Source organism: Microtus ochrogaster, chromosome 7, assembly GCF_000317375.1.
Source record: "Microtus ochrogaster isolate Prairie Vole_2 chromosome 7, MicOch1.0, whole genome shotgun sequence".
Taxonomy (NCBI): domain Eukaryota; kingdom Metazoa; phylum Chordata; class Mammalia; order Rodentia; family Cricetidae; genus Microtus; species Microtus ochrogaster.
The window spans coordinates 44,084,070-44,106,144 of NC_022014.1; the positions used below are offsets into that span (position 1 = coordinate 44,084,070).

General features: G+C 37.9%; 1 protein-coding gene across 15 annotated transcripts in view; it reads right to left on the reverse strand.

Annotated features, from left to right (window-relative positions):
• The window catches only part of Rapgef6 (Rap guanine nucleotide exchange factor 6), a 174,236-nt gene that overhangs the window by 54,021 nt on the left and 98,140 nt on the right, over positions 1-22,075 (reverse strand). For all 15 annotated transcript variants that reach the window (XM_005350060.3, XM_005350062.3, XM_005350061.3 and 12 more), the window contains 7 exons: positions 21,218-21,376; positions 20,490-20,642; positions 16,356-16,520; positions 14,367-14,474; positions 13,037-13,240; positions 9,179-9,287; positions 3,327-3,567 (listed from right to left, as the gene is read on the reverse strand). In XM_005350060.3, the coding sequence (XP_005350117.1) occupies positions 3,327-3,567; positions 9,179-9,287; positions 13,037-13,240; positions 14,367-14,474; positions 16,356-16,520; positions 20,490-20,642; positions 21,218-21,376 (1,139 nt within the window). The remainder of the gene's footprint in view (positions 1-3,326; positions 3,568-9,178; positions 9,288-13,036; positions 13,241-14,366; positions 14,475-16,355; positions 16,521-20,489; positions 20,643-21,217; positions 21,377-22,075) is intronic.

Sequence of the window (22,075 nt, forward strand, 5' to 3'; positions counted from 1 at the left end):
GGGAGGGGGAGAAGGGTGGGAAGAGGGGGAGAAGGGGGGGAGGAGGGGGAGGGAGGTGGGAGGCTGGGAGGAGGCCGTAACTTGTTTTTTTTTCCTTTTCTCAATAAAAAAAAAAAGAAGAAAAAAAAAAAGGAAATCTGATTTTGGAACAGTCTAATATTCTCCAGTTAATAAAAGTGTACTCTGGTTATAGTTTACAGATGTCCCTCAAATCAATCACTCAGATCAATAAATTATTTTCATTGCTTTTTAGGAATAATTTTTCACTTCAAAAGTATGTAATTGTTTGAGACTTAAGTGTTATCTACTTTTACCTAAAGTATCTATGGCTTTTTATATTCTTTCCTTCTTGTCCCTCCTCTGGGGTCATGTGGGGAGGAGAGGAATTTGTTTTCCACCAAGCTGGAAAACTCAGATTCAGAGGTCAGCCTGCTTCTGCTTCCCGAGTGCTAGGATTAAAGGTAAACACCAACAACAACTGGCACATTTACTTAATTTTTAATTTCAATTAAAAAAATCCAAATATTTAAAGTAAGAAACTTCGAAGATAAAGGAAGAAAAAAGGAAAACTTATTTGTACTTTATAAAAAACAAAAAACCCAAAACAGACATCCGGATATTCGTCCTTGTTAATTTTCGTGTCTACATACTATTTAGCTAACTTTCTTTCTTTCCTTTTTTTTTGTTTTTTTGTTTTTTTGTTTTTTCGAGACAGGGTTTCTCTGTAGCTTTGGAGCCTGTGTCCTGGAACTAGCTCTTGTAGACCAGGTTGGCCTTGAACTCAGAGATCTGCTTGCTTCTGCCTCCCGAATACTGGGATTAAAGGCATGTGTCACCACCGCCTGGCTTCTAACCACTTTCTTGTACTTGGACTTTTAGTATACTTCTAACCCTTGTGAGGATCACTTGACTACAGGAGTTTGAGGCCAGTATGAGCAACACAGCAGGACATCACCATCAACGAGCTCTATGGAAAAGGTGCAGCATCCTTAGATAAACATCTATACAATCACTTGAACTCATTTTCTCTTTATCTACTGATGCCACAGTGATGTTTTCCCCTAAATGACTTTTTTTAAAAAATATTTATTTATTATGTATACAACAGTCTGTCTGTGTGTATGTCTGCAGGCCAGAAGAGGGCACCAGACCTCATTTACAGATGGTTGTGAGCCACCATGTGGTAGCTGGGAATTGAACTCAGGACCTTTGGAAGAGCAGGCAATGCTCTTAACCTCTGAGCCATCTTTCCAGCCCCCTAAATGACTTTTAAGAGTTCTTCAGAATGGGGGAATCTCAGTAGTGGTTTGAATGAGTATGTCCCGTATAGGCGTAAATATTTGAATACTTGGTCCCCCAGCTGGTAGTACTGTCTAGGGCGGCTTAGATAGTGCAGCCTTGCTGGAGGAGGTACATCACCGGGAGTAGATGTTGTGTGTTTATAGTTTTCTTCCATTTCCTATTTGTGTTTTCTGCAAAATGGTCAACGCTTTGGATGAGTTTCTGAATGCTAGGCTTGTACATTTCCCTACATCTAGCTAGACTGCACACTTTTGCAAAAAAGCAATCATTTGCTGGATGTGGTAATGCATACCTGTTTCTAGCATTTGGGAAGAAGAGGCAACAGGGCTGAAGAATTTGAGACTAGGCAGGGCTACAGAATAAATACAGTACATGCTGGAACTACATGAGGAGTCCCTGCTTCAAAAAAGTCAAGAACTAGTGCTATGGTTTAATGGCAGAACATTTGCCTTGCATGGGAAATCCTCCCAAAAATTGCAGAAAAAATTATCCAAATTCACTTTAAATGATTTGTATCAAAGTAATAATAAAATATATGGTCTCAAAAACAGAGTCAGACAGATAAAAATGAGAAACTAGCTCTCACAAAACTGGCCTCAGAAATCTGTATGATTCTAATTTATCTTTTAGAATTTCAGCAACTGAAATGATTGCCATTTTATGCTACATGAATAGAAGACATGCGTAACACGTTTTTATTCATGTTTGTATTTAGCTAACAGCTTCTTGTGGCACACAATGCAAAAAACTCAAAATGCCTACCTATTAATAAATGAAAAACTAAATAAAAATACATTCTGAATTTACACACACCCATTTCTAGTAGATTTTTCTTCCTTTGTTAGTAATACAAAGTTATCATGTGGGAAATGCTCAACTAGCTGCTCCTGGTGACAGCAACTTCGTCTCCTGCTATTAACCAGTCCACTCTCCAGAGAGTATGAGACACAACAATATACACAATCCAGACCAATCCATCAAGGCTTCTGGAAATAAAACTCAAGACATTACCTGCTTAAAGAACTCGCCATGTGAATTATTTTCTGCTCTCTGGCCTCTGGGTTTGTTTCCCTTTCCACAGTGACTTCTGGTCATCTCAAACTCTCCCCGACCTCTTTTAGAGTGGGTTACAACTCTAACAGTTTCTTCACCCAGCTTCAACTGGTCTCAGTGTTTGTAATATGTACAATGTTAAATATTTTTGCTATTTTAAAGTTATAGTTTTCATAACCTACTCACCATAATGAAAGCAGTGACTTAGAAATGAACAAGAATGAGCTTTAAAGTGGAAGTATAAAGCAAAGCCATCTGATGTACCAGTTTCCAGTGAGTGACAAATTGAAAGAAGAGAAAATTTGTTTCCCTGGGTAGAAGAACTCAGGAAGAATTATTTCCTGATCTTTGAGGTTTGTGTATGTGTGTGATGGGGGCATACACAGCTTGTGTGTGGCCATATGTATAGGGAGACAGTAGTTGGCGTCAGCTATCTCCTTAATCCCTCTACACATTTTTTCAGACAGGCAACAGGGAATCTCTGGAACCAGAGATTACCAGTTCTGCAAGGCTTCGGATGGCCAAGAAGCCTCAGGAATACATCTATTCTTTGAGCTCCTGCCACTGCGTGATATACAGACAGAATGACTGTCTGGAAAAACCCAAATATCAAAAAATTCACCATTAAAATTCAGGATAGAATAAGTAATGCCAGCAGAAAAAAAATGATATTTAAAAACTCAAAAATTACCAGCAATAGATGTACCTCAAAATTTAATGTCCAAATTTATAGTGATTGAAACTGAACTCGAAACATAAAAATACATAACATAAAACAGTCTTTAATAAAATTCACAACACTAAAAGCTACTATATAGTGACAAAGCCACATAGATAATGCAGAGATTTTTAGATTTTACTCACGTATTATTTAAAGATTTTATGAAGAATAAAACAAACATGATTCTTATCCCTACAATAAAAACTTCACTTAATATGACAATCCAACACAATAGATTGGTATTACCTACCTAAACAGTTTTGGAGGCAAGATACTAAATCGTGTTTTATCCAAAATTTTTCTGATTTTGTTTCTTCCACCTGAAACAGTATTTGCTTTAACTTTCTTATTTCCTTTCTCCTGTGATGTCTGTTCAAGATCCCCTGGGACATCTTGGATTGAATGGCGATTACTTTTTTTTTCAGCAATTTTGGGAATATGAGGTATACCAGATTTCTCTTGTTCAGTCCTACTGAGCAATTCTTTGAACACTGTGGAAATAAACAAATTCATCATTTCCCCTTTCCTTACTAAAATGTTTTTACCAATACATTTTAGGGATAAATACCATCAGGTTCACACTCATTTTAAAATCATCTGCTAGATCCCCAAAGTGATAAAATTAAGTCATTAGGAATAATAACAACAAAAAAAAAGGTATATTGCTAGTGTGTGTGAAAATGTGCACTATTAAATTAAATGAGATCTCCTGGTCCCATACCACAACTGAGCTGCATCCAGCCTGGGAGGTTGCTTTACTTTGTCCTTTCCCCTTTCCTTCACTTCTCTTGCTCCTTTCTTGCTTTCCTCCCCACCTTCCTTTTGTTGTGTTGACACAGGATTTTGCTTCACAGGTTGGGATTGAACTCTCAGTTATCTTCCTGGCCTCCCCAAGTGCTGGGATTACATGTATGTGCCACTCCACTGGGCTTGTTAAAACAACAACAAACAACAGCAGCAGCAACAACAACACACCCAACAGATATTAATTGTGCATACTTGTGAAGATCAGGATGTCATTCTATGCATTCATGCAACATACATCATCATATCTTTCATTTTTGCACTCTTCCTCAATCTTTCCTAACCTCTAGAAATCTTACCCTGCCTTCAGGTGAACACTGCCTCTAGCTGCCACAGAAGAGAGAAAACACCATACTTGTCTTTCTGTGTCAGACTGGGGTACCTTAGCATAATGTCTTTCAGCCCCATCCACTTTGGCCAAGTGTCAAGATTTGACCTCTGTTATGGCTTAATATTCCCAAGTATTATATACCATCCTTTAACCTATTAATGGGCCTCAAGATGACTTCTAATCTTACCTATTTGTAAAAGCAGCAAAAAAACAACATGCAGGTATCTCTGGTTCCTGGCTTCATTTCTTGTGGCTATCCACTGAGGAGTGAGACAGCACCATCACACAATAGTTCTACTGTTTAGTTATATGAGGAATTTCTCATTCTCTCTACAGGAGTTACATTGCAAATGACAGTGTAAAGAGTTCCTTTCCTGGCTGGGCGGTGGTGGCACACACCTTTAATCAATCCCAGCACTCGGGAGGCAGAGGCAGGCGGATCTCTGTGAGTTCGAGGCCAGCCTGGTCTACAAGAGCTAGTTCCGGGACAGGCACCAAAGCTACAGAGAAACCCTGTCTCGAAACCCCTCCCCCCTCCCAAAAAAAAAGAGTTCCTTTCCTATGGGAAGCAAACTAGAGCCTACCCTGTGTTCAGAACAAAGGTAAGGCAATCCTGAGGGAACAAGCGCAGGAGGGCTGACTCTGCGCCCCCTTGTCTACCATGTGGTGGCATATGTGCATGAAAGATGCCTTCCCCTCCACACCCATTACTACCTGCACCAGGTGAGAGAGCTGGCCCTAGGGTCACAACAGTGGGAGAACTAGCCCTTATCCTTACCAGCTGCACCCAGGAGAGCTGAGCCCACGCTCCTCTCATATATCCCCTATGGCAATCAAGAGAGAGAGAGTCCTTGCACCTCACCTGGCAAAACAGTAGAGCTGACCTTTGCTCCCTGCTGCAGGCGGCAATGGGTAAACTAGATGGGGCAGTGCTGGAGAGCTTGCCTGGGTAGTAATAATGAGGGACTGGTGATTTATTCAACCCAGTTACCACCCAGGCCCAGAACTAGGACTATGAGTTGGCCAGTCCCAACATCCACATCATCTATGAACTGCAGGAACATGTGAATGGGATGAACCTACAGATCCAAAACAGCAGGATCTTCAAGATACAGGACAACAAGATATCCAAGAGGAGCTCCAGTGAGAGCCCGTTATCAGTGGCGTAGCAGAAACCAGAGGCGTCAAGCCAGGCCAAAGACTTGTGGTAGTGATGAATGGACTGAAGGGTAAACTGTGTGCCTCAACGGGCCACACCACAGCTTCCACGACAAGACTATTTTCTCTCTCATTTGTTTTGTTTAGTTTTTCTTTTAATTTGGTTTTGTTGAGGGGAGGGAGGTTCTAAGGGCAGAGGATGATTTCAAGGGGATGAGGAGATAAGTGGAACCAGAATGTATGATTTAAAATCCACAAAGAAACAAAAAACGTTTTAAAAAGTTACTTTCTCATACAACCTCTTCATCAACACATGCTATATTTTTTCTTCTGTGTTTAAAGATACTTATGACAGAAGATAACTGTAGCCTTGATTTACAGTTTTCTGATGGTCAATAATATATAGTACTTTCTCAAATATTTGTTTGGCCATGTTTGTTTCTTCTCTTATGAACTGTTTGTTTAGATAACTTACTCATAAAAAATATTGGATGACTTGTTTCTTTTTTCCTTTTTTGGAGACAATGTTTCACAATGTATCTCAGCCAGGCCATGAATCCTGACTCATCCTCCAAGTCCTGTCCTTTCATTGTTTTATTTTTTGGAGATAGGATTTGGGTAGTTCACGCTAGCCTTGGAGTCCTAATCCTCCTGCCTCCACCATACCAGTTTCTTGAATTTTTTTTTTATACGGTCTGGATATTAAACTTCTGTTAGAACTGCCAAATATTTTTTCCTATTCTGTGGGGTCGGGGCTGGAGAGATGGCTCAGAGGTTAAGAGCATTGCCTGCTCTTCCAAAGGTCCTGAGTTCAATTCCCAGCAACCACATGGTGGCTCACAACCATCTATAATGGGATCTAGTGCCTATTCTGTGGGGTCTTCAACAAAGACAAGACTACAGTGCCCAAGTATGATGCAAACATATAAAAATGACATTAAAAATGAGATTTGTTTTATGTGTACATATGAGTGTCTGCCATACATCTGCATATGTTTGCTGAGTCCAGAAGAGGGCACCAGATTCCCTGAATATGGAGTTACAGGAGGATATTATCTGACGCGGTGGTTGGGAACAGAACTCAGGTCCTCTGGAAGAATAGCAAGTGAGTGCTTTTTAACCAGCGAACCATCTCTCCAGCACCAAGAGAAACATTTTACTTTGTCTTCAAAGTATTAGATATCTTTAGGATTCATCTTTGAAAGATATTTTGCTTTACTAAATTAAAGTTCCTTTCAGCTTTTGGTTTTCAATTTTCACCTTTGTTAAAACCACCTGGCAAAGATACAAACAGCTTTTCATGCAAGGCTCTTCTCTTGACATTCAGAACCAGGAGCAAAATTTGCAAGTTTTCCTGGGTCTCCCTGAGAGGAAGCTACAGCTCAGTTCTACCTTTTGAGAAGGTCTGTGAGAGCTCCAGTTCCAAAAGGTGCTGCTGGGGTGCTCTGGTCTTTGGTGAGAAGTGAACTACAAACCATGAGTGTCCCTAAGAGTTGTTTCTTTCTCAATGATTTGTGTTTTTTTCCTTTCCTGATTTTTCTGTTCTTGTTTCAAGAGATGAGGTTTTAAATCACTAGACAGGTTTTCTGCCCCTTCCTTGAATCAACTTTTCTGCTTCATAATCTGAAAAAGATAACTTATTGATCATCCTTTATGGCCATCTTCTGCTTTTTCTTATACCTGATGTCTGATCCGACTTTATGACAGTGCCAGTTATTGTGAACACTATGAAAAGATAAAAGTGCTCCCTCCATTTCTACAAATACTTGTTTGAGGTCGACTTTGGTGTTCTGCTTGGCTGACGGCATTCTACCTGGGTTAAGGCAGCTCCCACACTTTTATAGTACCATGTAGTTCCCTATCCTTGACCACAACCAATGTAGGATCCTGGGAGGACAAGAGTATTCTTACTACCCAGAGGCTCTTAGGCATGGCTTCCCTGCCTCCTACATCCAAAAGTCTTCCTTTTTCCCCAGGGTCCATGTTGCTAAATACTTGGTACCAGTCAGTAAATATTTCTGTTACAGGTGCAAAGAACTCTCAGGTATTAGATCCTTAAGAATTGTATAAAACACACTTGAGACAGAAAACTTGGGAGAGACTTAATTTGCTTAAGGTGACAGAGTAAAGCCTGCTTTCATATTTTTCAAAATCGGAATTCTTTAATATGACCTAAAAGTTGGCATTGGTAGATAGTGTAAATCCCCAGAAAGTAAAAAGCTCTGAAGGCTTCTTTATTCAGCACTAAAATAAAAGGCTGGAAAACTGTCCAGCAACAATTTAATTTGAGGTAACTGTATCCAAGGCACTCAGATGAAAATCTCAAAATACTTCATTTTTCTCTATGACTGTACACAGTTTAAAGAAAGACAAGCAAAAGTGAAAAGTAAACAAATAAAACGAAACAAAACAAAAAAACCCCTCAAAACGTATCGGGAGTGGGGCATACTTCTAGGATTCTGTCATTCTCATAGCAATCTAATCACCCTAACAGGATTTTCTCCCCCTGTCTTGAAGAACTCCTAAGTGGTCTTTGTTTTTGAATTGTTATTCTAGACATATTGGTATTGTTCTCATGATTTTAGCCAAAATTCAATGTAGTTTCTAAAGCAAATGGTAATAAATTTTTCATAAAAATTATAATATCAAATGAATTAGGTATATTTGATTAAAAACACAAACTTTATTTTTTTAAATAAAGATTTATTTTATTGTTAGTTTATATGTGTGTTTTACATGCTAATATGGAGTCAGATAAGAACAAACTGGAGTGACAGATGGTTGTGAGCCACTACGTAGGGGCTGGGAATTAAACCTGGGTTTTCTGGAAGAGCACCTAGTGCTTTTAACCACTGAGCCATTTCTTCAGACCCCAAAGCACAAGCTTAATACATGTTTTAATCAGATATAAATAAGAAAAACAAAACAGCCCAGGGCTGGAGATGCAGCTCAGCTGTAGGGCACTTGGGCAGCATATGTAAGGCCCTGGGCCCAGTCTCTCATATCACAGCTACTAGAAATATTTCTACAAAGAAAGGAGGACATGTCGCGTACAAATCTCTTCACAGGTTTCAAATGCTTCACTGAATTTATCTGATGAAACAACTCTGGCATTTGATTCACTGCAGAAAGCTAGCTTTGTACATTTGAAATGTAAAAGAGACTGGTTATGACTTCTGAGCTTTATTCAAATTATTCAAGTTTTATTACTGCACTCTGCACTATATAATATAGTACATAACAAAAGCTCAATGGATACTTTATACATAACTGAAGCTGTATCTCTGTTTCCATAAAATTTAGATTATATAAAAATTATAGATTATAAAAGCATAAGAATCAGCATCATACACACAAAAAAGCCTTTTATTCTGTTTCTGATTTTCAAAGACAGGGTTTCTCTGTGTAGCACTGTCATGAAACTGACTCTGTAGTCCAGGTTGGCTTCGAACTCACAGAGACCCACCTGCCTCTGCCTCCCAAGTGCTGGAATTAAATGCGTGCACCACCACTGCCCGGCAGAAGTTTATATTTTACTATTATCTACCTCACTGAAAAAAAATTTCTTTTTTTCTAAAGATTTATGTATTTATTATGTATATGGTGTTCTGTCTGTATGTCTGTCTGTAGGCCAGAAGAGGTCACCAGATCTCATTATAGATAGTTGTGAGCCACCATGTGGGTGCTGGGGAATGAATTTAGGACATCTGGAAGGGCAGCCTCTGAGCTCCCTCTCCAGCCCCCTTACTTTTTTATTTGCACAAAATAAAACAAAACCTTACCTCAGTAGCTTTTACAACAAAACTTACCGAAAATGTTGGTCTTCACAGTAAGTGCAAGATGAGTATTATTCCTCAAAATTTCAAGAGCTTTAACAAATGTAATATTCTCAAAATTTTGTCCATTGACTTCCATTATCTTGAAAATATATTTAAAATGCAAATTAAAAAGAAATAGTATTAGTATCACCTATTACTTCATAAGCTTAATATTAGAAAAACCAAAATAGAACTTGAATAAATTATACCATATGCAAGCAATGATTATTGTTTTTAGAAACTGGACTTTTGTTTCCCTGTACTGCATAATTTCCAAATCTTCCATCATACGTATTTTAAAAGGTCATTTTCTTTGGGATCTCAAATGAGATGACTCAGCAGTCAAGAGCAAGAACGGCTCTTGTAAAGGATGCAGTTTCAGTTCCCACTTGCATGGCGCCTCACAACCACCTCTAACTCTAATTCTAGGTCATCCAATACTTTCTTCTACCTCTGTTGGCATTAGGCAAGCATAGGAAACCAATTCAGGGAAAATATCCATACACATAAAATAAAACGTAAAAAGGTGGGGGAGAATAAGATGGGGACTGGAGAGACGGCTGAGTGGGTAAAAATGCTTGCCATCAAGCCTAAATTTGATCCTCAGTACCCAAACAGTGAAGACAGAGACTTGATGTCTTGGATGTCCACACATGCATTGCACATGTATGTGAATAAGAACACATGCATACACTAAACAAAATTACATATATATGTATAATGCGTGTATGCATGTATGTATGTATGTTGCTGGATGTAACAGTGCATGCCTAGAATCCCAATACTAGGGCAAGACAACTGAAAGTTCAGGGTTATATAGTCTCTGTCTTAAGAAAAAAACAATCAGATTTGTTATTTTTAACTAATAAAAGCACCAGCTAGTCAACCCAAAGCAGCACTATTATGATGGTTTTTCTCCAGGTGAAAAACTGCTTAATTTGGCTGTGCCTCATTACTACACAAAAAGCTTCTTGGAAGGAGAGAAAAACCAAAATGAAGTAAATACCAAGGGTAAAGTATAAAAAGTTAAAAATCAAATGAGCAGAAATTCAGCAGCAAATAAAAACACAGTAGAGAAGACAGATCTCAGCAGTGACAAAAATTCTCAAAGGTAAAGAGGACACAAAACAATATATTAGGAAAAGAAAAATCAATGAAAGGAAAATTCAGAATTCTAAAAGGACACATCAGGCCTAGAGTGATGGTGCACATCTTTAATTACAGTGTTCTGGAGGCCGAGGCAGATGGATTTATAAGTTTGAGGCAAGTAGGGTCTACGGAGCAAGTTCCAGGTCAGCCAGAAACATGACATTTGAGATTCCATCTCAAAAAACAAAACAAAACAAAAAGATTTATATCTACATACCAAAATGTCATAGCACTGAAAAGATCCATATTTTAATAATTCTCAGTGACAACTCTGAATCTCAAGGACAGAGAATAAAGATGTTTATGTGTAGGAATCAATAGTATAAAAGAAAAATAAAGGCTGATTTTAACTTCTATTATTAGGCAACAATATGATAAGGTGATATTTTTCTGCAACCTCAGTGCTTTTAAGGAATAAAATCATAACTTTATACCACACTGAATAAAAATATCTCCAGATATATACAAACTTATGTCTGTAAAATAAATAATAATAGGGAGGTATGACCTAGACAAAGTGGATCAAGGGAAGATGGATAGAAGAAGCAAAACCACAATAAATTTCATTGTTAGGAATATAAGTTTTGGATTTCACAGTCTGATGGAGGAATGTCATTGGTTAAAAAATAAAGAAACTGCTTGGCCCTCATAGGTTAAAACATAGGTGGGAGGAGTAAACAGAACAGAATGTTGGGAGGAAGAGGAAGTGAGCTCAGAGGCCATGCTCCCCTCTCCCGGGCAGATACGATGAAGCTCCGACCCAGGATGGACGTAGGCTAGAATCTTCCCGGTAAGCGCACCTTGGGGTGCTACACACATTATTAGAAATGGGGTAGTCCAGGTGCAAGAGTTAGCTGAGAAGAGGCTAGATATAATGGGCCAAGCAGTGTTTAAAAGAATACTATTTCGGGGCATAAGCTAGCCAGGCAGCCGAGCTGGGTAGCAGGAATGCAGCCAACAGCTCCTTCAACAACAGTCCTCCTACCCACTGTGAGAAATATCTTTAAAAGTTTTATAATGAAATACTGGAAAAAACATAATACATTAATTCTAGGATACTGGCTATTAGATATTTTTAATGAGTAGATGGAGGAACAGGCCAATTAAAAAAAAAAACTCCCTTAAGGAACATCAAAGGATTGCTACGTTTTTTTTCTTCTTTTTGAGACAGGGTCTCACTGTAACTATCCCTGGCTGGCCTGGAACTCAGAGATACACCTACCTGTCTTTGGCTCCTGAGTGCTGGGATTAAAGTTGTGCATCACCATGCCTGGCCCCCTACTTTATACCTCACCATCTCCCTCGGTTTCTGATAACCTGAGCATTGCAGGCTGTTTAGTGGCTTCTATTCACTATGTACCGCAATAATTCTTAAGTTTTTAATACCCAAAAATACTTTTAGGGGCTTGAAATATAGTATAGTAGAATACAGTGCTCACGTATCATGTCTGAGACCATGGTATCTAGGTTCAATCCCTAGATACACTCTCAACAAACCAAATCAAACAATAAAAACAACAACAAACATGTGTGCACATGTCTATTTTTAGACATTGCCAAATGATGATCATACTGTATGTGAATTTAAGGTCAGCAAGAAAACAGTTCTTTGGTGCACATGAGAGTCATCTATAAAGCTTTTGTAAAAATACACATTCATGGGGCAAGGATGGAAGTTGATGCTGACTGCTTGCCTCACAGTTGCAAACCTTGGTCTGATCTCCAGTATTAGAAAATAAAAACAACAAAAAATGGCAACAGATTTCCAACTGTTCTGTTGAGGATATTATTAAGACTGAGACAATCCTGGAAATTACATTTTATGCAGAAGATACATTATATCACACTTTGAATTAGGACACACAATAGCTACTTAATGACTAAAAGCATAAACCAACCAGGTATAATGGCACATGCCTTTAATCCCAGCACTGGGAGGCAAAGGATTTCTGTGAGTTCAAGGCCAGGCTGCTCTATTCCATATTGAGTTCGAGGCCAGCCACGGCTATACAAGTGAGACCTTATCTAAAAACCAAAAAGAATAACAACAACAAACCAAAAAAAAAAAAAAAAATCAAACAAACAAATCCCCAAAAGAATAAATCCCTACCCAATTCCTCCCATGTCTCAGTTTCTCCTGGTCCCTTATATAGTTCTCTGCTTATAAATGTAGCTGTGGTACCATATGAATATTAGTTAATTTGGTGACATGATTTAATCTTCAGCAACTTACATTTGAAAGTACTACGAAGCATCTATTCTATCAAACTTGTAAGGTGCTAATTAATGAACATGTTTCTGGAATATTCTGAAGTTGTCAAGGAAAAATTTCACAATCCTTAGAAAATAAGAAGGGCTATTCAAAGTAGGCTATACTGATTGTGCCCTGTAGAACACATGATTTTCAACCCTCTATTACAAAATTTTCCATCAAAAGTAATGAATATATGTTAAGTATTTTAAAAACAAACCTTATTTAAATGTCAACACTATGGCTGGGGAGATGTACGATTGGGAAAAAAGGGTAAGCAGTGCTTGAGGAACAACACTCAAAAATTGTCTGTCCTCTGGTACACACACATTATCTTTCTCTCTTAACTATCACCTTCCCCCAAAGATAAGAAACAAAAGTAACTTTTTTTTTTATGAGGTGTACTGCTCATAAAAAGTTTTTCTTTAAGTGTGGGATTATTTACTTACCTGATCACCCCGTTTCAGTCCTGCATCAGCAGCTTTGCTACCAGGGTCTACGCATTCAACAAAAACACCGAATCCCTTCTCACTGCCTCCATTAAGGCTGAAGTGCAGTGGCGACTCACGGGACGCCTTCTGTAGCACAACTTGCCTCCACTTAGCCTTTGCAGCACAGGCAATATTCAATAACCTGAGATGGCCATTCATTTTCTGTGAAGTAGAAAAGATTACAATGAACATTTATGTACCTATTCTTATAGGCTTTAAAAAATTTTACATTGGTTATGATTAGAACCAAAACACACAAACTACAGAACATGTGAACAAAACTGGAAAGGGTCCTTCCACTCCAGAGCACTCAACAAAATTCCTTAACAGGGTTTTAAAAGACTTTTAGATAATGAAAGGTTATTCCTGAATGTTCAAAGTTCTTATCACACTATCTTGCATACCTCCTAGCTGAAACAGAGTGATTCCCTTTCTGAATATTGTCTAATACTCAGACACATTCAGAAAATATTTAACTCTTTTATAATTAATCTAATATAGTCAGTAATAGTCTAATTTGAAGTTCTATTACTATTTGAATATTCAATTATTCTCAAACAGGTAACGTAACATGTTTGTGAACATGATATGGCTCTAATAAGCCAAAGATCTTTTTTCTTCCAGGGCAGGAATCAAATTCTATACTTGTACATAATAATAACATTGAGTGGAAGATTTCAATAAATATTTGATTATTTGTTGGGGATGGGAAATTCCGTAACTCAATCTTTCCTTCCAGTGTCTCTTACATAACTACACACTGGTACTGCAAGAGCTATATGATGTTGGTGTGCCTCAATGGTCTATTAGTCAAGTTCCCCAATCTCCGCTCTTGTTTCCTCATTTTGCACGGGGTAGATATGCTGCAGGAAAGTCTACAGGAACTGAGGGGTAAGAAAGGGACCAGAGCCGCCACTTTCTTCCTTCCTTCTGTGTCCAACTCAATTTACTCTGGAAACTATGCTCCTGAGAACTTTCTCTGTGACAGTTTCTTTTCAGGTTGTTACACTGACTACCTCATTGTAGTCCTCACATAATCTCTCATAACTGGAGACTAAATTTTTTTTATTAAGATCTAAGGTATAAAGCTGATACAATCTGTTCAAGTGCACAGTTCTAACTAGAGGATAGCTCCAAAACAGAAATGAACATAGAAGATACACCGATTTTTATTTTAGTGAGGAATTCTCATCCAAAAACAGATCTGGGAGAAGATAGAAGTTGTTCTGAGTTGCTGTTCTTGCTGAGGGAATAGAGAGACCCCTGAATTATAAAAACAAATTCTTACTGTATCTTCCAGATTTTTTTCAAATTCTTCTAGAAATCGAGTCATAGCAGGATCACCTTCAAAATCATTAAAATGATTATTTACCCATAAGAGTACAATCCGGGTTACCTGTGGAAAGGAGAAAGCACGTGGTTATGTGAAGCATTCATTCTGTCTGGCTAGTCACTCTTGAGCTTCATTTTACACAAAAAACGTGTTCTAACAGAGGCACAGTTTAATTTCAATGGATGTTTCCCTTGGTTCAGAAAAAAGTCACGAACTGGGATGTGCATTTTACATGTGTCTTAAATACAATCCTCTGTTTGTTGTTAAGTGAAGGCAGTCATTTCAATTAGAACACATCATTGAAAGTGTTTCTACAATTAAGAATGCACTTGACTAACATTTCTAAGAAAAACAAATCTAATACTTCATTAAATGCTGTCAAACTTTCAAAGTGGTGAGATAGTTTATTTTGTCCAACAGGTTAAGTAAAAAAGACATGTGAGTGAAAAGTGGTATACTTCATTTGGTTTTGAGTGAACTTCCATATGTGCAATCATGATGAACATATGCTTGTTGGCTATGCATAAATCTTCAAAAAAGTGTTTATTCCAGTCATTTGTTCGTTTTTTAATCATGCTGCTTTGTCTTTCTGCCCTTCGGTTCTAAAAGTTCTTTATGTATTCTGGTTAGTAGAGCCTTACTGAATCTGATTTGCAAATCTGTATGTTCTGTTTTACTCATTTTTTTTTCTGTTTTTTCCATTTTCATATTTGTGTGAGGCATGCATGTGCAGGTCTGAGGTTGATGTTGGTAATTATCCTCCATCAGTCTTCTACCTTATTCACTGAGTCAGGGACTGTCAATCAAACCCAGAGCTTGCTGGTATAGCTTTTCTTGCAAGATAGCTTACACTGGGGAGCCCTATTTTCATCTTCTGAGGCTGGAATTGTAGGCTGACTGCCATGCCCACCTGCCATTTACACTTACATGGGGTTCAAACTCCCATCCCGAACCAAAATACCCAAAGTATTTTAGTTACTGGGCCATCTCACAAGCCCCTATTCTTGCACTTCTTTCTTTCTTTCTTTCTTTCTTTCTTTCTTTCTTTCTTTCTTTCTTTCTTTCTTTCTTTCTTTCTTTCCTTTTCTCTCTCTCTCTCTCTCTCTTTAAGATTTCTGTCTCTTCCCCGCCACTGCCTCCCATTTCCCTCCCCCTCCCCCAATCAAGTCCCTCTCCCTCCTCAGCCCGAAGAGCAATCAGGGTTCCCTGCCCTGTGGGAGGTCCAAGGAACCCCCACCTCCATCCAGGTCTAGTAAGGTGAGCCTCCAAACTGCCTAGGCTCCTACAAAGCCAGTACGTCTTGCACTTCTTGATAGTACTTTTTGATACAGAAAAAAAGGTCTTAATATTGAAAGTTCTGTTTATCTGTCTTTTTCTTTTCTTGTTTGTGCTTTGGGTGTCATAGGTGCAGAACGATAGCGAAACCCGAAGTCATTATAATTTTAGTTCTTAAGAAATATTTTCATTTATTACTTAGTGTGTATGCTCATGAAGTACATGTGGGATACATGTGCCATGGTGTGTACTAAGGTGAGAAGACAACTTTGTGGAGCTGGTTCTCTCCTTTCACCTGTATGTGTGTTCTGGGGTTTCAACTCAGGTCACCAGGTTGTTATTCCTTAAAATCCACGAACTGGCTTCATGTTTTAACTACCTGCACAAACTGCCTAATATTTTGGTAAACCCCTATATACTACAATGGTTCCTGAGTTTATAGCTAGCTCCATCAGTCTCATGTCAGTCTCTGATTTCTAGTTTGTGTGCACTTTTCAAGGCACTGAGGAAATGACTAGACATGTTTACACTGACTCACAAAGTTACTCAGGTAAACTTTTTTTTTCATTAAAAAACAACACCCCATGTGATATATACGGTGCAAAAGTGTCTGTTAATAAAATATAAAGGCTAAAGTTAAGTCCATGCCTTTTATATTTATAAACCAACCTTATCCCTTAAGCTGTCAATCTTAAACCATTCCAAAAGCTTGATCCCAACATCCAAAGGACTTTCAAGAAATGTCCTAAAAGTTAACAGGAAATCTTCTATATATGTTGGGTCCACAATAGAATGTTCTTCTATCAAATGCATGATCAGACGTTCAGGTGTTGCCTAAAGATCCAATGAAATAAAAGATTAAGACAAAACAAAACAAAACTCAATTATCTCCCTAATTGTCTTTTAAAGCCTACCACTGGAGAGAATGCAGTCTTCAGATCATAATTCAGAAGCAGTCAAAGCTTAGGGCTAAGAAATGGTAGGAGGATAAGCCCCCAGCAGCATTTGCACAGCTATGCTTGTTTCCACTGGCATTTCCAGGGCTTAGGAAATTTACTGACTTCTCCCTTGTATGGGCTGTTACTATCACTTCTGCTACAATAGGGCATGTGATGACTGTTCAAGGCAAAGGAAACAGAAAGAAGTAAGTTAGCCGGGCAGTGGTAGTGCACAGTTTTAATCCCAAAACACAGGAGGCAGAGGCAGGTTGATCCTTTGAGTTTGAGGCCTGTCTGGTCTACAGAGTAAGTTCCAGGAAAGCTAGGGGTACACAAAGAAACCCTGTTTTGAAAACAACAAACAGCAACAACAATAACTTAAAAAAAAAGAACAAAGTGAGCAAGTAATCTTTCTTCCACATTTAATTTACCTCAAATTCTCTTCTGTCCCAGGCTACAGGAACAATATACAGGTATTTACTTTTCCAGTCTTCCTGCTTGCTGTGTGTGAAATGACTAAATCCCTTACTGTTTGTACATTCAGCATTTTAAAGGCTTATCTACCTCAAAATTTATATATATAGCATATCTATATGTGTGCGTGCGTGTGTGTGTGTGTGTATATATATATTTTTCCTAGAATTTCTGAACCAATGTTAAAATTTATTAAGACTTTTTTAAAAAATTATTTTTTTTGGGTGGTGTATGTGTCATGTGGAGGCTGGAGGACAACCCTGAGTATTGTTCCTTAAGCACTGTCCTTTATTTTTTTGCGACAGAGTCTCAGCAGCCTTGGATGTGCCAAGTAGGCAAGGCTAGTTAACCAGTAAGCCTTATAAGCATATGCCATCATGTCTGGCTTTTTGGGAGGTGAGTAGGGTGAGGTGTGCATATGTGAGTTATAGGCTAGAGGATGACATGTTACTCAAACAGTATTATTATTGTTGTTATTATTTATTTATTTAAAAATATAGTCTTTCACTAAACCTGGAGTTTACCAAGTGACTGGATTGGCTGGCTAGAAAACCAGAGGAAACTTTGCCTCCGCAATGCAAGAATTACAGGTGCTCAAAATCACACCAGTTTTTTTTTTTTAAAAAGAATTCTGAAATAAGATCCATGTGCTTATACAGCAAACACTTTACCAACTGAGCCATCTCTCCAACCTCCTATGCTTGGTTTTATAAATGTGGGTTCTGGGGATCAAACTTAAGTTACTAGGTTTGTACTTTATCAGCCTTGCCACCTTTGCAACCCTCTCTGCTCTGCTACCTTTTCAAAGTGAGTAAACAGAACATATTTAAAAAGAAAACAAATATTAAGTTGGATATAAAAAGCAACTGTGGGGGACAAGGAAGGGATGAAGTCCTCTGCTGCTCTTGCAGAGGACTTGGGTTTGGTTCCTAGTACCCACATGGTCACTCACAAACATCTCTAACTCCAGTTCCAGGGGATCCCTTTTATGGCCTACACATGGTGCACATACATAAAATAAAATTAAAAAAATCTAACGGTGGCCCTTAAGTTTAAACTTCAATTTGCTGTGCCCATACAAATAATTAACTGATCACAACATCTATACAGTAAACACACATTAATACTGACAATGCTGTCATCTTAGGTTTTTTTTCCCCCAAGGGCACCCAATGCTAACAAGGTATATAAATCACTTCTATTGAAGGCATTGAGGAATAAGAAAGACTTTAATATAACCTACTTATGGCACAAAGGCTATAGGTTATTCTTCTTTTCTTATCCTCAAAAATATTAAGTCTAAAAACCCATTATAAAACATTATAAAAATGGGTTTATTATTTAGGTCAATCATAGTCTAGGAAATTAATTTATGTGGTTCTAGGATTTACAAGCTAAGTGGCCAACCTTAAAGGAAGAACATCATAGTATTTGTGTAAATCAGTAGACAAGAGTCTGCACAAAATTTCAGTTATGTATTTAAACTTTTGAAAAGAGCTCATTACCACGCGGAAGTATGTAAGCTGGATACTTGGAGAAGAGGATCCCACTCTGGATACTCTCCTCTTTGTTGAAAGGCAAAAGACACGTTTGGCAACAGTTATACTGGCATGGTAGAGACTGGTTAAAAACAGCGAATAGTGGGAGGGAAGAGGGGGACGTGGGCAAAGGGAAGGGAGGGGAAACTGTGGTTGGTATGCAAAATGAATAAAATTTTAAAAAAAGGCAAATAATTAGGAGAAGATATTAATATATATGGAAGTAAAACACTAAAAAAGTCTGTAAGACAGTATTAGAACTGTATCATATAAACTCATGTTTGTATAATACAAAGTCATATATGTGCATTGATAATTAACATAAATATCTGTTTTTCCAGCTCTGACTCTTGAGAGACTGTAAATATACAATATATTTTGAATTCCCAGATACTGGCTTATACATGCTATCCTCCACTGGAAGGATCAAGAACTTTCTGGAGAAACTGGTGATTCCAGAGCAGGAGCAAAAAAAGTTCATGAGACAGGCAGATCTCTGAGTTTGAGGCTAGCCTAGTCTACAGAGAGAGTTCCAGGACAGCAAAGGCCACAGAGAGAAACTATCTCAAAACAAACAAACAAACAAACAACAATAACAAAAAAAAATCAAACAAACAACCAAAACCAAAAAGCCAGAAACAAAATATAGGGGTCTTTTCCAAAGACAAAATGATAAATAATGTGCATTAGCTTATGCATTTTACTTATATGTTTTCCTTTCTTCTTTTATTTTTTGAAAGACTCCTGATGCTCTTGCCTCTACATTTTCAGTGTTGGGATGACTACAGGTATGAAACCAAACCCAACATACACTATTCACCTTTACTATATACAAAGTTTATCGTCAGAAACAGCTCTAAGAATTCCCAAGAAAAAACTGATATGACATCAGACCATATGCTAAATTGTCCATTTGCCAACTAATAACAACATACTTATTTTGTAAACAAGACTAACTTAGAAAGAGAAACATGCATGTATTTTCAACTATATTTGCTCTACTTTATATCTAGAGATTTTCAAACAAACAAGAATGACAAAAAATGTAGGATAGTAAGACACAGAGAAGGGACTATGGAGATTTCTGTTTTGACTGCAATTATGCTAAAGCGTCAGATTTACTTCACTCTATCCTAATTCTATACTTCTTTTGTCTCTTCCATTTTTAATTTAAAGTAAGGTTCAGAGAAGCCACAGCTGATTTCAATGCTAGCAAGAGCTCTGCGCCTTCACTGTGGATTCTATGTGTCTTTGTGTCTTGTTTTTAAATTTCCTGTTCCTGTCTATCTCAAATTTTGCTTGCTTTCTTTTCGTGAACCAACAACCAACATCAAGGGCTTATACATTTAAGAAGAAAAGATTTGGCCAGTATAATCTAAAGTAATATTGTAAAAATTTGGGTATTAAATGTCAGTAAGTAAGTGTCCTTCATCATTAAATGTGTAATAAATAACCAGCTGGAAAAGGGACAGAAGAGAGAACACACTCACTGAAGTAGACGTTAACATGTTAATCATGAATTTTAAATTACTCAAAAAAGTGGTTTAAAGCCTTTTTATTTTTAAAGCAAGATGAAAGACTTGAATGAAGCTTCTATAATAAGAAGTTAAAAACAAGCCTGGCAGTGGTGGTGAAAGCCTTTAATCACAGCACTTGGGAAACAAAAACAGGTGGATCTGTGAGTTCAAGGCCAGCCTGGTCTCTGAGTAAGCTCCAGGACATCACAGCTACAGAGAGAAACTACACAGAGAAAAACCAAGCAAGCAAGCAAGCAAGCAAGCAAGCAAGCAAGCAAGCAAGCAAGCAAGCAAGCAAGCAAGCAAGCAAGCAAGCAAGCAAGCAAAAATACCCACCTTGATTACAATGTGTCCTTTCCTGGTTCCACTCCGGTCTAGTTCTCGGTGCTCATGTACCATGACAATTTCTCCCTCTTCCTCAACTTTATGGGTATTTTTTTCCACATGGTTTAAAATTCTCCAATAATCCTGTTGGGCTATACAGACAAACTGTCCAAGAACAACATGTGGACAGTTAATGAACCTATAGTACATGAACACATCACTATGCACCAAGGCAGAGCACAAAGGTAGGAAATCAAACGCCATCAGTTCTTTTCTCACTCAATTTGTTTAACCCTAAACAAAAACCAAGGCAAACAATTCACACACACACCAGACCAAAGTGGAATTGTCTGAATTCTGCTGTAAAAGGAGAAGTGAACATCCACTTCTCTTAAGACATTATGCAAAGAAAACATGAAGCAGGAATAAGTCTGAAACAAACAACTCACAAGTTCCTATTTCCTTCCGTCTTTGAAAACAGAAAAGAGCCTGAACTGGATAATAAGACTGTATGCTCAAACAAACAAACATTTATTTGGAACATTCTCTTAAAAATTTGTAGTTTGCTCAATTCAACAAAATTTGAGACAAATATAAAATCTACTTTCTATTGTCAACTTATAGACTACTGAATATCCTAATTCCCAACTAAAGCTGTTTTATTTCCAGGAAGAAAAAGAAAAGTAGCTTAGACATTTTCAGGCAAAGAATGAGAAAACACTGAGCAAAGGTCAGCTTACCTGACAATCATCGACTTTGGTCCTGACAACTCCATGCATGTGCTGCTTATCTAAAGTGGGAACAATTCCAAAACTGTTCCCCATGAAGAGATTTTCTATTCTCCCATCTGGATGACTAATTTCTACAGTGCCATTTAAAATGACATACCATGAGTCAAGCTACAAAGGAAAATAAAGGTGTTAGAACCTTTAAAAAATAGTTATAACTTTAAACAACAATATAGCACAATACATACATCATTTAAAAAGAAAAAAAGGACACCTAGCTTTATTATTTAATAATTAGTCAAGAACACCCCGTGATTTGTCTATAGGAAGCTGCACCGTTGTTGTTGCTGTTTTTTGTTTTTTTTTTTTGAAACAAAGTCTCCTGGCTGTCCTGGAACTTGTTATATAGATCCTTTACCACACAAAGATCTTTCAGTCTGCCTCTCTTGTACAGGAACTAAGGGTGCACCTTGCCCAACCAGACAATACATTTTTGCTGATGGAACTGTAGAGTTGAAGAACATAAAAGTATATAGAAAAGAAAAACTGTTTAAAATTCTATTGTCTACACAGCTTTTACCATTTGTGCATATATAAGTAATTTTAAGCTGTTGAAATATAAATGTAAGTAGACATGTCTGTGCATGTGGAGATCAGGTAACCCTCACGTGCTGTTAATTTTGCTTGTGCGTGTGTGGGTGCAGGTACACACGTGTTAGCATATATGAACAGACTCATTTGTGCACGTGTGGGTGCAGGTACACATGTGTTAGCATATATGAACAGACTCATGTGTGGGTGCAGGTACACACATGTGTTAGCATATATGAACAGACTCATTTGGAGGCCAGAAGACAACCCGGCTGTCTT